Source organism: Cricetulus griseus, assembly GCF_003668045.3.
Source record: "Cricetulus griseus strain 17A/GY chromosome 1 unlocalized genomic scaffold, alternate assembly CriGri-PICRH-1.0 chr1_1, whole genome shotgun sequence".
Lineage (NCBI taxonomy): Eukaryota > Metazoa > Chordata > Mammalia > Rodentia > Cricetidae > Cricetulus > Cricetulus griseus.
The window spans coordinates 238,209,742-238,224,505 of record NW_023276807.1 but is presented as its reverse complement, the minus strand read 5'-3'; the positions used below and the strand labels follow the sequence as shown (position 1 = coordinate 238,224,505).

At 40.9% G+C, this 14,764-nt stretch overlaps 1 protein-coding gene across 1 annotated transcript in view; it reads right to left on the bottom strand.

The window, feature by feature from the left end:
* Pcdh17 (protocadherin 17) overlaps positions 1–11,725 on the bottom strand; it is an 85,007-nt gene extending 73,282 nt beyond the window's left edge. The window contains exon 1 of the mRNA XM_027394034.2: positions 9,161–11,725. Coding sequence (XP_027249835.1) covers positions 9,161–11,725 — 2,565 coding nt within the window. The remainder of the gene's footprint in view (positions 1–9,160) is intronic.
* Between the last annotated feature and the right edge of the window lie 3,039 nt (positions 11,726–14,764).

Below are 14,764 nucleotides of genomic sequence, written 5' to 3'. Positions count from 1 at the left end.
TCACTCTAATAAGAAGTAGACACCAAACCTAAAAGCGCACAAGGAAGAGAAAGATCCTGGCAGGAATTAATCTACCATTTTCACACATCTGCCCAAGGGAGGTATTGTAATTGCAAAAATTTACTCTAAGACTGCTGAGACTCAGAGTAATTATGTTTCTTTTTTTTTTTTAATAGAAATAGCCACAGGTGGTAACAAATTGGGTTTGGAGATGGGGAACTGGGCATGCATTCTATCCCAAATTACTGTGTAATTGTCTTGATTATTTTTTTAAAAAAATAGAAAGTCTATTGCTCAAAATCAGAAAGAAAAAAGTCTTAAATGTATCCCTCATCTTGCTTTCATTTTTCACTACTCATACATTTGGTACCAGGCTCATCTGTTATCATGATGACATCTCAGAGCAGACCTCTGGTACTAACGTAAAAATTGCACTAAGTGTTGGTTGCTTTAAAAGGATCATGTCTTCTTTCTATACTTATTATCATCTAGGTATAAATTATTTATCCAAAGGTCAGGACCTAAACACTGCTAATCATTACTAACAATGATGCACCGTCATTAAAAGACAAGGATAGAGATGTTTACTTCAGTCTATGAGCTGATATTGAACTGTTTGCTGCTTTCATACATATCAGCTCTCAACAATTCTACACATTATTAGAAAATAAGTTAATTACATACAGTAATTTGACTGATTTCTGAGTTTATGGAGACACGTTACACATTGTATGCCCAGTAAAAGTCAAGTATATATTCAAACTTGAATTATTTAATGATAGAGTTTTGAAATAATGAGGTCAGATTACAATATGAGACAATATGATTAGAATATTACAACATAAGGCCATGTAAAGATACTAGTGATAATTAATAAAGCAAACAACCAAATTTTTTTTCATAAAAGTGTTTGGAGTTAATTTTTTTTCTGTAATCCTTTATTTAGGCACAATGGAAATGATAATAAAGATCGGGAACTGAATTTTCTTTTTTTCTGGTAACCTACGAATCCTTCCAAGTTTGCTCTTGATGCAACAAGTTTATCTTGGGCAAACTTTCCTAGGGTATATGAAAGACTGCAAAATCAGCTGTAAGGTAAGATCAGTGTGTCTCAAGAAAGAAAGCACCAACATTTAGATGACATATTATTCTATTCTTCACAATTTAACTACAGAACTCAAAGAAAGTCATTTTCAAAATCGTCAGAATGTTTGTGTGACTAATAGTTATGAAAATATGTATCAGTAAGGAATTGTCAGGCTCGGGTTAGAAAATAACTCCTTTAAATAAAAGCCAATTCCCTTTTCTTCCAAAACAGGGAAGTGAAAAATAGTTGTCTTAGTAAATTGTTGGTAAGTTCATCAGCAACTGACTTCTCAAGTATTATAATTTCTAATTGTTGTATCATCTACTGAAATAAAAGCACTGGTAGGGAGCACAAAGGGCCACTTCGTACATGTGTTTAAATTATTTATTTTCTGTATGAAAAGCAGTTTAATTTTATCCCTGATTTTTCTGCTGCTGCTGCAAAAAATGAAATAGCATTCAGTCATACAATAATATTCAGTCATAAATTAATCTTAATGTAGTGTGATAAAATAATCTGTTTGAAAAGTAAGCAGCTGCAGCAAAGGTATTTGTGTTGAGAACTGTGGTTTGAAAAAACTGTGTTATATATTAAGGGAGAAACCTATAGCATCAAGATGCAAAACAGATAAGAATACTAGCAATGGAAAAACAAGTTTAGGTATTTGCTAAAGTCATTGTTTAGATTTTGATTGTAAGAATAAGAAAGTGCTATGATACCTCAAGACTTTAAGCAGTAAAATAAGTGTACATTTCCATTTTATACAAGTTACAAAATTTAAATGTAGGATACAATCAAACTTTAATTTTCTGGTGAGTTTCACTGGAGAATATTAAAATTGTATGCATCCATATGATTATTAAGAGTTCAGTCAGAACTAACTGCATATATTTTTGTGTTACATACTATCCATGTTTAAAAATATTATATGAAAATAAAGATGAAAGACGTATGTATTGAACATCATAGTTATATAGAGGACATGTGTTATTTAGTCAGTTCTCAAGTTCTATTGCCTTAAAATGTGAATGCTGTTGAAATAGCCTGGGACCATTCAGAATATAAAACTAGCACCTATATTTATTAACGTAATTTGTAAGCATAAAACTAAGGTTTGAATATAGCAGTAAATATCTACAAACAATTTTGAATGTATACCTTTGAAACTTGAAATTAATTTTAAAAGCTTTAGCTTTTAAACTCTACAAAGACTGCTTTTACCTGATAAAGAAAGTAAACAAGCAACTATACTTTCAATGGTTGCCCTAATGTGGTCCAGTAATTAAAAATCAATAAAGACATTACAATTTTAAAGAGTATTAAATATTGTTTAGGCAGAGTATTTTTGAACCAAGTAGGATCTTTAAAATATATTATCTTTACCATACCAATTTTATATAACTTTAATATGGTTGATGAGACTATTTCATAGAATTTAAATATAAGGAAAATAAGATACCATTGATCATCAAATATTTCAAAATGCCTGAGTAAAGTGTATCTCTAATATCATTAAAGTATTTTAATATATTCCATTCCTCTAATCAGACCAAAGTTTATTCCTATAGATTAGTTACATATAAGGTTTCATTTCTCCAACCTGTGTTTATTCTTTAATCATAAAGCTTGTTAACTTAGTCTTTTATTGTCATGATTCATTTTACCATAATTATGCTGTATAGCTGCCTTATTTTTTGAATAAATATATGTAAACGTGCCAATCATATCCAGCATAGTTCTGCTAGATGCTCAATGAACCATAGAACCATTTCACTACAGTAAAGCTGCCTGGAGCAGATCCAGAGCATGGCCTACAAATACCAGTAATCAGAATGTCACTGTGACCAGAACAGACAAACAATACTGTGCTACATCTATATCAACAGAGTTTCTCAAACATTGCCTGAATACAATTTCATAGTCTATTAGAATATAGGGCATGTAAGTAAAATATGCTTCCCAAAATGCCACAACTTGCATTTATATAGTGCTGCGAGTTTTCCTTTATTCTGCACCTTAAAAATACTGATCTGATTCCTCTGCAGTAACAATGAAGCAGGAGCATATTTCTGCCTAGTCACAGTGAGAATGTTGATGCCATTAAAGACTTCTTTATTATAGATGATTTATTTCCAGAGACCAAAGGATAGCAATACATCACTGTCAAAGCTAGCGGTGAAAGCTATGACTTGCTGTAAAATACTGTATGCTGCCATTGAGGGGAATTCATGTCAAAGTCTCCTTTACTAAAGTAGGTTGACAATAGATTAGTGTAGGTCTGATGAACTTCGAAAGTGTCTTGTAAGTGGGTGGCAGAAGTCACGCTATCTTCAAAATGATAAGAAAAAAATGAGCTGTATGCTATTCTCCAACAATTATACATCATTGGTTGAAGGAATTTAATCCAATGAAATCACTTCACTAATGCTTTACTAAAATATGACTTTAAGGTAATGCCCTCTGGGATTTATTAAACAGACATATTACCTAGGGGAATACATTCTAGAGCAATGACTAATCTCATAATTAGAAGGTGCATTTGTAAGAATGTACCCACTATTGAGTGTATTGCAAGACTTCCCTGCTTCAGGGAGTTAGGTTTCATTTCCTCACTGGCCTGAGCCCAGCTGTAGGGACTTCTTCCTCATGGTCTTTCATCATCAACCTTACACCATATGTTTTTAACGTTTCCAGCCATCCCACCAGTCTCCAAAGTACCAAACATTTGCCTGACTTTTATTTGTACTTTTCTTAACCCATAGTAATGCTAAATTATTATGTTTAACATATTTTCAAAGAGAAACATAGATATGAGTTGTTCCTTACACAGTGAATTGCTTTGAGTTAAAAAATCTATAAAATGAGATACTTCTATTTGTATGTTTGCATACATATTTGGTACCAAAATTATTCAACTGCATAGATAATAAATACATAGGTATATATGTAACTACTTTTCCTAAAAGTTTATTTCGACATATTTTATTGAGCATTGTCAGGGCCATCCTTACTAAATGCAAGTAAACATTTGTTAATTTTTATATCTTAAAATACTTTTAACTTATAAACACTATGTTCTATAAGAAATTCTGTTACGCTATATTGTATAAATAATACTCACAATGAGAAATTTCACACCTCAGACCTGAAAATAGTGCTGTCTCATGATATTGTAAGAAACTGCACTTAAAAACAACACTAAAGATTCACATCCCCCCAAATTGGAGGTACTCCCATTAAAATATGTATAATTCTTTAACTAAGATGATAGTTTTGGGTTAATTTGGGAGTAATTATTTTCATCTCAAAAATGAAGCTTTCTAGGCATTTAAATATGTGAATAATTAACATCAACTTTTGTAACAGTCACTTAATAGACAGAACTTTCAGTGACTGAACAATATAATCAGTTGATATTTTCTGTTTTAAGGAATTAAACATTTTTCTAAATAAATTTGAAAAGTTGAGATAAGAATTTGAGGACTTTTTTTTCTCTGATCACATACAATTTTACATAAGAAAAGGTGCTAAGAATACAAATTCAAATCCTTCATGTAAGTGTATTCATAATACTATGGATTGAAATAACATAACTCACCCACACAAGTGATATAAACTTAAAAAAAAAAGAATGGATTCCACAGTCAATCAAAACCCAACAAGTTTTCCTCTCTGATGTGAGGATGATCAAGAATTACCTCCTTGTCATTTGGAAAAATTGTTGAAATCTGGAGACTAATAGGTTGTAATCTTCTTAATTCATGAAGAACTTTATGACACTTGATATTAAAAATAAAATTCTGTGGCTTCTAGTTTTATAATGATTTTTTCCTATGTTGTGAGAGAGAGAAATGCATACAGCTTTTCATTGGAGTCCAAATATCCACAGAAGCACATATAGTTAGATAATATTAGGTTTTTAAAGGAACACTAGCAAAAAGTTTAGAACTTTATAGAAAGTTTAAAACCTCCTACAAGAAATGCCAAACATCTAATGGTTGGTTCAATTGCAGATTGCTTAATTCTTCATGTATTTTCAATGCATAACAAAAAATGTTTGATAGTATATCCTCATTAAACTAAAATAGGAATTAATCCTCCTATGTTTTGAACAATTTTTAAGGGGAAAAAGAAAAATGCAAAATATCTCAGGAGACATACAATATATGACAGTGGCATCACTTTCCTGCTTGAGCCAACATAATCCTCATGAATCCTCAAATCCTTTATGAAGAGTGATGAGTTCATGAGATTAAGCAGGTAATAGCTTTGTAGCATAAAAATTGTAGCAAATATCTTCAAAATTTGAAGTGATACAAAAATATACTTATGCTGGGCATCTGTTGCTGAAATTATTAATTTAAAGGGACACAAACTATGGAAGATCATGTGTGGCCTTGGGAACTAATATGAACAAGATTCTACATAATTGACCTTGTTAGAGAAGTGGGAATGAAGACAGACAGTGGATGATATCAATATTAAAGACACTTCTACTTTCTTTTCTAAAATAGAGTTAACTCTATACATTGTAACTTACTCATTTGCAATTCAATGCTATTTTACATATTAGGGATGACTCTACACACTTAGCATATATATCCTTATTTACTTTGTTTATATTCAATATATTGTGTTTAATTTACATTGGTATAGTTGTGTTGTAAGACCCATGTACAGATTTCAAAAAAAAAAAAAAATACTGTTTTTTCATGAGGACTCTGAAGTGAATTAACATGATTCTTTTTGGTTGTTGCTGGTGTTGGTTTGTAAAACTATGCATTTTTAAAATCTTGTTTTAGGAAATCTTTTTTGCTGGGTTAATGCACTTTCTTCTGTAAGAATATATTAAAACTGACTTCAGTAGGTACTGTGGGAGAACACCGATATTTAAAACAAAATGAAATAAGACAAAAACCAGGAAACCCTATCTTCAAAAAAGATGTCCCTGAATTCTACCTTCTTTTCAGTGAGGACTTCACTGAAAACACCTGTTAATAAAGATCCCAGACTTAACTAACTTTTTTGGTTTGTTTTCTTGAGGCAGGGCTCATGTGTCTCAAGCAGGCTCTGTGTAACCAAGAATGACTTCAAACTTCCGATTGACTGATCTCCTGCTTTCACCTCCCCGAGGCTGATCTTACAAATGTGGGCTTGTCCTTAGCAAGCCAGGATTAATAGTTACTCCTCAGAATTGGTAAGGAACTCTATGCTGTTATATTTTACATCACCACATAAAGTAATAGACATAGAAATATCTGCAATGGAAAATGGTGTTTCATTTACACCATAGTCTACCTTACCTACTAAAAATCTGTGTTCCTATCCTTCAATATGACTTCTGTATCTTAAAATAAATACTTATACACTGTAACTTTAATGTAGTACTATGATTCTTGTGCTGTTATGAATATTTTAGACACATATCTTTATTTAAACATGTTATGGCCTGATTTTATTTGTACAAATTCACAAAATGTAACAAAAATAAAATCACTTTTCACAAATCTTTGTTAATAAATGTACATACACCTATGATGAAACAAAACTGCAAGCAGAAACCTTAGGTCTGGCGATCAAAATGCTTTCAGGCTGAAAACAGTTTTTACTTTAGCTGTAATATGAAGCCTACAGTCCCAAAATTCCTATATTTCATATCACCTTATTGCACGAGGGTATTTCAACAAAGTTATGGCAGTTTGTTTAACCTTATAAATGCACTTTCAAAACACCATGCAGAATACTGGAAAATAAAGATGAAAAAGAGCTACTAGTTGTTGATCCAACTTGATTTGCTGGAATAACAAACAGTCTAGCTTTAGAAAGATATGTGAAATTAGTATCATATTTACTTTTCAGGATAAATTATGCACATGCTGGAAAATGAGCTTGATACAAGATTATGGCATTCCTACAGACTTTCTTCACTCCACTTGAACATAATGTGTTTGCAGCACAATTGTTGAGGGAAAGAAAAGGGCGGGGGGGATAGCACCTAAGCTAACTTATTATGGTTTTCAATAATAAATATCAATATGGTACATTTCCAAAGAGATTAATCTGTTAGGATTTTATAATTCATCCTATAAAGGATTGCAAAAACATGATAGGGAAAAAAACTGTTAGCAGTTTAGGTTGAGATATTTTTAAGACCGAAATAACATAGGAAACAAACACTTTGGGGAAAAATTCGAACTCAAACCTATTCGTTTTGTACTTTGGTAGAATAGATTAAAATTTTAGAAATAAAGGAATACCAAGACAGACTTTTACTTTCTGCTTAAATTGTGCGAGGGGTTGGATAGTATTTATGATTTTCTTTTCCTGAATTTTACTGTTAGGGAGGAGCCACCATGATCATCCATAACCAATGACCACCTTCAAGGGCAATGTTGTTAACACAGTATAAGTACACATCTCTCCAAAGCTTTGTCTATTTATATTCAGGAGTGCTCCTCACTAGTCTGACTATGAAGCCAAGCTTGCTGAGAATTTTACAGCACCAACTTGATTTTATGATTTTGTTTAATGCTGGAAACTACATGATAATTCAACTCACAGCACTTTGAAAGTAGATGATTAAGTATTAGCCCTTTGTGACAATCTTGCCGGTGGCATAAATATAGGAGAGGTATACAAAATATTTACAATTCCATAATGACTACAGCATATCTATAAATCAGCATTTTATCATAATTCCCTCTGTAGACTTATTAGTGATCATGAATATCAATTTCACACAATTAGAGGAAGACATTCTTAGAAGTCAAGTTTTTATAGTTAAGAATTTCTTTTCTGTTTTATATAAACTTTGAATCCATGATTACATGATTACTCATATACAGTGAATATTATAAAGGAAGGGTTTGGTACTCCAATAGTCAGTAGCATCATACTTGATGAATATGGTTCACTGTACTGTCATAGGCAATTCCTTCTATTAAATGTTAGGACATGGATGATTTCTATTAACAGGGCTATAAAGCTTCAACCCTCTATTTGGACAATAGTAACTTTGCTATGTCAAGCTTTTCAACACATAATCATATGGACAGGTGACTTCTACCTCAGTTGTCACTTTTGGTTATGCTGAATTGCAAATTTCAAGCATTTCTCATTTTGGATCTTTGTAACAGCACATGTTGTGAATATTATGACAACCAAGAATTTATTTTGTGAAACAACTCAGTAGTGAATAAAGGAAACCAGATGGTGACTAGGCCATCACAGCACAGTCATTTAAGAGTCAATGCCTATGCTCTTGGCAATTATTTTATTTTCATTTTATGTTTAGAATATAGGTAAATGTCTTGAAAATATACAGAGTCCAAAAAACTAATGTGAGATTCAGTGCAACTTCATCCCCTGTCATCAGTAGCATAAAAGTGATCTTAGGACTCTTTGGAGTAGACTGTTCATCCCTAGTCACCATAGGAAACTCACAGGGAAGCCCTAGGACTAAAGAAATTCTTTTAAAGATTTGTCCTGATGACTATGACTAACCAGTACAAAGCACTTCAGTAATGATGTACACTTCCAAAGCTTCAGCTGAAAGTTTAGTTGAGGAATAAATGGGGGTCGTCTCCCTAAAACACTTTCAACATATAAACCTGATTTCTCAGGGGATGAAACTTTGTTCAGATTGATGCACGGTATTGACTTGGTGACTACTGTGTACTCAAGAAGTTAGCTTCAATTTGGCATATAAATTTCATAACAATAGAAAAGTTTTTAATGGAATTAAACTCATTAAAGAGAACAACTGTTTTGCTCTACTATAGGAATCCTGTTACGGAAAGAAATGTAGTCCTACAAATAGAATAAAATTTAAATATTGACTGTTGCTATCATTTTAAAATCTGTAAAAAATAAACTTTGAAAATGCAGTAGAGGTAAGGCATTCGATTAAAACTATTTACACGAGAGGGGTTCTGAATAGGAAATGGTGTGCACACAGGGACAAAAGTATGAAACACTTTCAGCTAACTACTACCCACCCCACCCATGTGGCTTTCAGCTATCCAAAGGTCTCAGCTTTCAAGTGAAGTCCCCTTTACCCTAAAAGTCTCCTACCTGAATTATGGACATCCGAGTGGCAGGGGTCTCGCTCGAATTAGTCCCTTGTCCGGTGAAGCTGCTGTGGCAGCCTGCGTGCCCCTGTGGGACAGTCAGGTTGTTGGAGGCTGGCTTAAGATACATCACCTCTGACCGGGGCGAGCTGAGGGGCAGACGGGTTTGGTAGTCGAAGTACATGGGGGAGGTGGCCAGGGAGGGACTGCTCACCACGTTCATGACGTTCATGGCGTTCCTCTCCTCCACCTCGCTCTGCACCAGCATGATATCGTTTTTGTTGATTTTCTTCTTCTTGCCCTTCCCCCCGCCTAGCTGTGGGTGGCTGTACTCGGCGATGCGGCAGTTGTAAGTGCGAATCTCCTTGTTTTCGCGTTTGCACTTGACAGCTATGGTGATCATGGCCGCTAGGAGGATGATGGAAATCGTGCTCAGAGTCACTATGAGAGGCAGGGACATGTCCCAGTGGCGCTGCTCACCATTCACTCGCGGTACTCCCTCAGGCAGAGAGCCGCTCACTGAACGAATGATGAGTTTGGCCACCGCGGACAGGGTGGGCTTGCCATGATCAGTCACCTTCACTACTAACTCCACCACGGGAGTCACATCCTCCCAGAAGGGGTGCAGCGTGCGGATTTCGCCGCTGGATGGATCGATCTCAAACAGGTGGTCGTCGTTCCCATCCACAATCTCATACGTGAGGCGTCCACTCTCTCCAAAGTCGCTGTCCAGGGCGCGCACGGTGCTTACCAGGTAGCCCAGGCCAGCATTTCTCGGGACCTGCAGCTCAGCTGTGTCGTTCTGTAGAGTGGGGAGCACAATCACTGGAGCATTGTCATTCACGTCTAACACCGTCACCCTCACAGTGGCGTTACTCTCCAAGTGCGCTGGCGCCCCCGAGTCCTTAGCCAACACCTTGAATTCAAAAGCCTTCGTTTGTTCATAGTTAAAGGAGCGCAGGGCGTATATGGCTCCGTTAGTGGGGTTCACGGACACATAGGTGTAGATAGACACGTCGCCAATATGCGAGGGAAGAATGGAATAGGACACTGTCCCATTTTGGCCCAGGTCGGGATCTTGGGCGAGCACTGAACCGAGGTATTCTCCTGGAATGTTGTTCTCATGTACTTGGAGAACATACAGCCCTTTGGTGAAGCGAGGCGGGTTGTCATTCTCATCCAGTATCTTGACAGCGAACGACTTGGTGGAGTTGAGTGGAGGAGAGCCCCCGTCCCGGGCCACGATTGTCACATTGTACTCGTCCTGTGTCTCGCGGTCCAGCGGACGGTCAGTAACCACTGTGTAGAAGTTGTCATAGTTCTCTTCAAGCTTGAAGGGGACAGAGCCGGGTCCCCCCAGGCCGCCTCCACCGCCAGTCCCTCCTCCACCCAGTACCCGACACTGCAGCTGCCCATTCTTGCCAGAGTCTCGGTCAGTGACCCGAACCAGGGCGATGACTGTGCCAGGCGGGGCGGCCTCGCTCAGCGCCCCCTGGCGCACGGAGACGAAACCAATGGACGGCGCGTTGTCGTTGCGGTCGATAAGCTTGACTGTGACCTTGCAGTGGGCTGGAATTGGGTTAGGTCCTAGGTCTCTGGCCTGCACGTCGATCTCCAACATGCCATTCTCCTCGTAGTCCAAATTACCCTTAACCCGGATCAGGCCAGTTTTGGGATCAATGGAGAAGAGCTCCCGCACGCGGTCGGGCACGTAGCTGCTGAAGGAGTAGAGCACTTCCCCGTTGGGACCTTCATCAGCGTCGGTGGCATTCAGGTCAATGACCACGGTGCCCAGGGGTGCGTTCTCAGGCAGTTCCACCAAGTATGACGGAGCCTCGAAGACTGGACTGTTATCATTGGAATCGATCACCTTCACATTGATCTGCACCGTGGCGGAGCGAGGCGGCTCACCGCCATCCAGGGCTGTCAGCACCAGAGTGTGGTGGTTCTGCAGCTCGCGGTCCAGCGCTTTTTGGATGACCAGCTCAGGGAACTTGGTACCGTCGCCGCGGGACTTGACGTCCAGTGCAAAGAGGCCATGATCATCGCGGGTGAGCAGATAGGTGCGGAGCCCGTTCTCGCCAGCGTCTGGGTCGTGTGCGCTAGTAAGGGGGAAGCGGGTGCCGGGTGCCGCGTTCTCTGAGATGTCCATTTCGATCTGGTCCGAGGGGAAAGAGGGAGCGTTGTCGTTGATGTCCTGTATCTCTACCTTGATCATGCAGATCTCCTTGTCGTTAGCGAACACCTCTAGGGATAGCTGGCACTTGGCATTGTGGCGGCACAAGGACTCACGGTCGATGCGCTGCTTGGTGTAGAGGAGCCCGCTGTCGGCGTCCACGTCCAGCAGGTGCGGTGCGGAGTTCTCCAGCACCCGGTAGCTACCGGACTTGCTTCGCCCGCTGCCGCTACCGCGCTCAGCCGGCGGAAGCCCGGGTTGCAGCCGGGCATCCTTGCCTATGTTGCCTATTACCGTGCCTGCCCCTTGCTCCTCTGGCACTGAGTAGTTGAGGTTTTTGAGTGTCAGGGCAGGGGCCCACAGGAGAAAGCAACAACAGATGGAAAGGTACATCCCAGACCGGTGGGGTGGGAGCAGGAGCAGCCGGACTGGAGGTGCGAGCTGGTGGGTGCGCGCCAGTCTGGAACCGGGGCGGAGCGTCAGAGCTCAGAGCGAGCCACAAGTCTGTGAGTCCTTCCTTCCCTCCGCACCCGGGCTGCGGCACCAGTCAGTCTCTCCTTATTCCGCTCAAGTTGCCCGAACCTGTTGATCTACAGCATTCGCACTGGGTGAGAAGCAGCCGCGCTGAGAAGCTGCAACAGCTCGGAGCAAGGCGGAGGCTCCCTGCGGCTGAGGGCGAGCCCAAGGCTTTGTCTCTTCCGCCTGGACTTCAGATGGCTCAAACTTGCGTGATGAGGCTGGCGATAAGAAGGAAATAGAGTCTGGGAGAGATGATAATGAGCTGAAGAATTGGTGGGTTTTCCTCGCTCCCGCTAGGCGCTGCAAAATCCACTCCCTCCGGCAGCCCACAGAATACTCTTCGAATCGGGTGGGGGAGGGCTTGGGGAGGTGTGTCTCCAGGCAGATCGGAAAGTGGAATCCTTAGTTACTCGTATTCGGTGATGAAATGGATGGGAATGAGTAGGGACGAAGAAAAGAGTCACAGATACATATGTATATTTGAGGCTTCCCCGGAACACGGAGAAATGTCTGCTCGTTGTGCAGGATGCTCGGTTTTCAGGCAGTGTATTGCTGCATTTAAAGATCTAATCTTGCATTGCTGGCTTAGGCAGCGGCGGCGGCAGCGGACTGCATCTCCGAGCCAAGTCCTTTTTTCTTTTCTTTTCTTTTTTTTTTTTTTCCTCTCTCTCCTTTCCGAGCAGCCAAAGGGAGGGGAGGAAATGCAGCGAAAAAAAAAAAAAAAAAAAAAAAAAAAAAAAACCCTAGTGTCCCGATTTGTAGTTTCCTCCCCCTACCAGGCTCCTCCCTCTCTTCCTCGGAGAAGGCTCTCCCCGAAAATCAAAAAAGCCACAGCCTGATCAGCATTTGCGCTGAGAGCCTATTGGGAGGAGAAAATATAGAGATCTCTCTCCGCCTCGGTTCGTAGAACACTCTGGTGTATCTATGCCAAGCCGGGAGCCGCCACTACCATCCCATCCTCTTCCTGAAAACAAGGACTTCTCTCCACGCAGTTTAATTCCAGTTTGCAGCTCTTGCCAGGCGAAAGGAAATCAACAGGCAACTCATGGTTAGACGTGCAGATCTGAGGGGGGAGGGGGAAGGCAGGACAGAAAGGAGGGGGAAGCCACCCTCCCAGCCCTAGCACACACACTCGCCCTGTCTCTCGCTAGAAGGGAAACAGTCTCTGCATTCACAGGGCTGGGCTGTCAAGTGGCTCTTTTCTTTCTATTCAGCATCTCCTTCCAGTGGCCCAGCCTCCCAGTCCTTTTCATCTAGAAAGGAAAACCTTGGCGAGGAACAAGAGTGGTGAATATTTGAAGAAAATAAAGTCCAGGCTTTCACCCCCTTGTTCTTATTACTATTCTTCTTATTATTTTACACAGGAGGAGTAGGGTGGATGGAACACATCAAGGTTTGGCGTGTTGCATTCTGCAGCCTGGCTCTCTCACGGTCTCTGGTCGACTTGGGGAGGAAAGAGGGTGAGGAGCAGCGGCCACCAGGGTTCTGCCAGGGCGCCCACCCCGGGGAAACTACCTCCACCACCCAGGGGAGGTTAGGCACGGCTTGATCTACACGTTATTTCTGCTTCTCCAGGCGCCTCGGTATACGGGAATGACACATGCAGAAATGCAGGTGTTCTGATCTGCCGGATGAGTCAGAAGCAGCGGAACGAATCGTATTCACTCTCCCCTCACGGTCCTCCCTTCACAGACATTACTTGCGGCTTCTTCCTAACGCTTTCTCTGACTCACTCAATAGGAAGAAAAAAAAAAAATCCAAAAAAAAAAAAAAAGCCGGATTCACGGAGGGGGGGGGCAGAAAACGAGAAAAAGAGAGTGGGGGAGGAAGGCAAAGCTGAACCCAGCAGCACTTTTACTCTACCTCTTTCGGCCGGAGTCCGAGGCTCTGCAAAACAAGGCTTCTGCTTTGCTTACGAATATTTATTTGTTTTGTTTTTTAAAACCTTTCCACTTGGTTAGGCGTGAGATGTCCCCAGATCTCTCAGTCTTAGGGGAGGGGAAAAAAAAGCACGTTTCCAGGAATGATTCACAGCTTAGCCCAAGATCATAGTTCAAGATTTTTCTCCCAGTGGTCTCTAGTCACAAAGTCCAGCATCGGTGTGCATAGCTAATTGTGCAGTCTGTTGTGGAGGGTTTTTTTTTTCTGTTTTCTTTTTTAAAAATTCCTCCTTATTATTATTATTTTTTCTGTCACGGGTGGTCTCTTTCAGTCTGCTGCCTGTCAGAATCACCCCAAAGCCTGAGAAAGACGTGCAGATTTCAAACCGAATAAATCCATCTCCGCCAGCCAAGGCGCGGAGGAAATGGAAGGTGAAAATTCAATTCAACAGTTGGAGTAGCGTCTCTGGGCCGCCCTCCGCCGCTGCGGCAGCCGCCCGCCGAGCTCGCAGTCCGGATGCTCTCCCCAGCGTCTCTTGCTGACTGACTCTATTCACCTCACGCCGCCGCTTAAACATTGATACTGATTCTCTGCCAGCCAATCCGCGTGGGGAGCCAGGCCCTGCCTCCTCGGCCCACGCCCAATGGGAGGTGGAGAAACGGGCGAGGGGGCGGGGCCGGCAGCCCCAGCGCTTTAGAGTCATTGAAGAGCCGAGTCCGACCCGGGAGCTATGCGGCCAGCCGAGCCCGCGCTAAGTCACCGCCGCGGCGGCGCCCAGGACCCAGCCGCCGGTCGTCGGGGTCCCGAGCTACAGGGCGAGGCAGCTCGCCTGTCTTTCTCTAGAAAGAAAGGAAAAAAAAAAGTTTGACGGTGGCTCGATTTTATTTGGGGGATCGGATACACGGCCAGGCTTGAGAAACACCGCATACTTTGGAGAGTGAGGGAGCTGCGGTCTTCCTGGTGCATTTCTGTTCACACACGTTCGAACACACGTCGTCAGCTTGCACACACACACACACACACACACACACA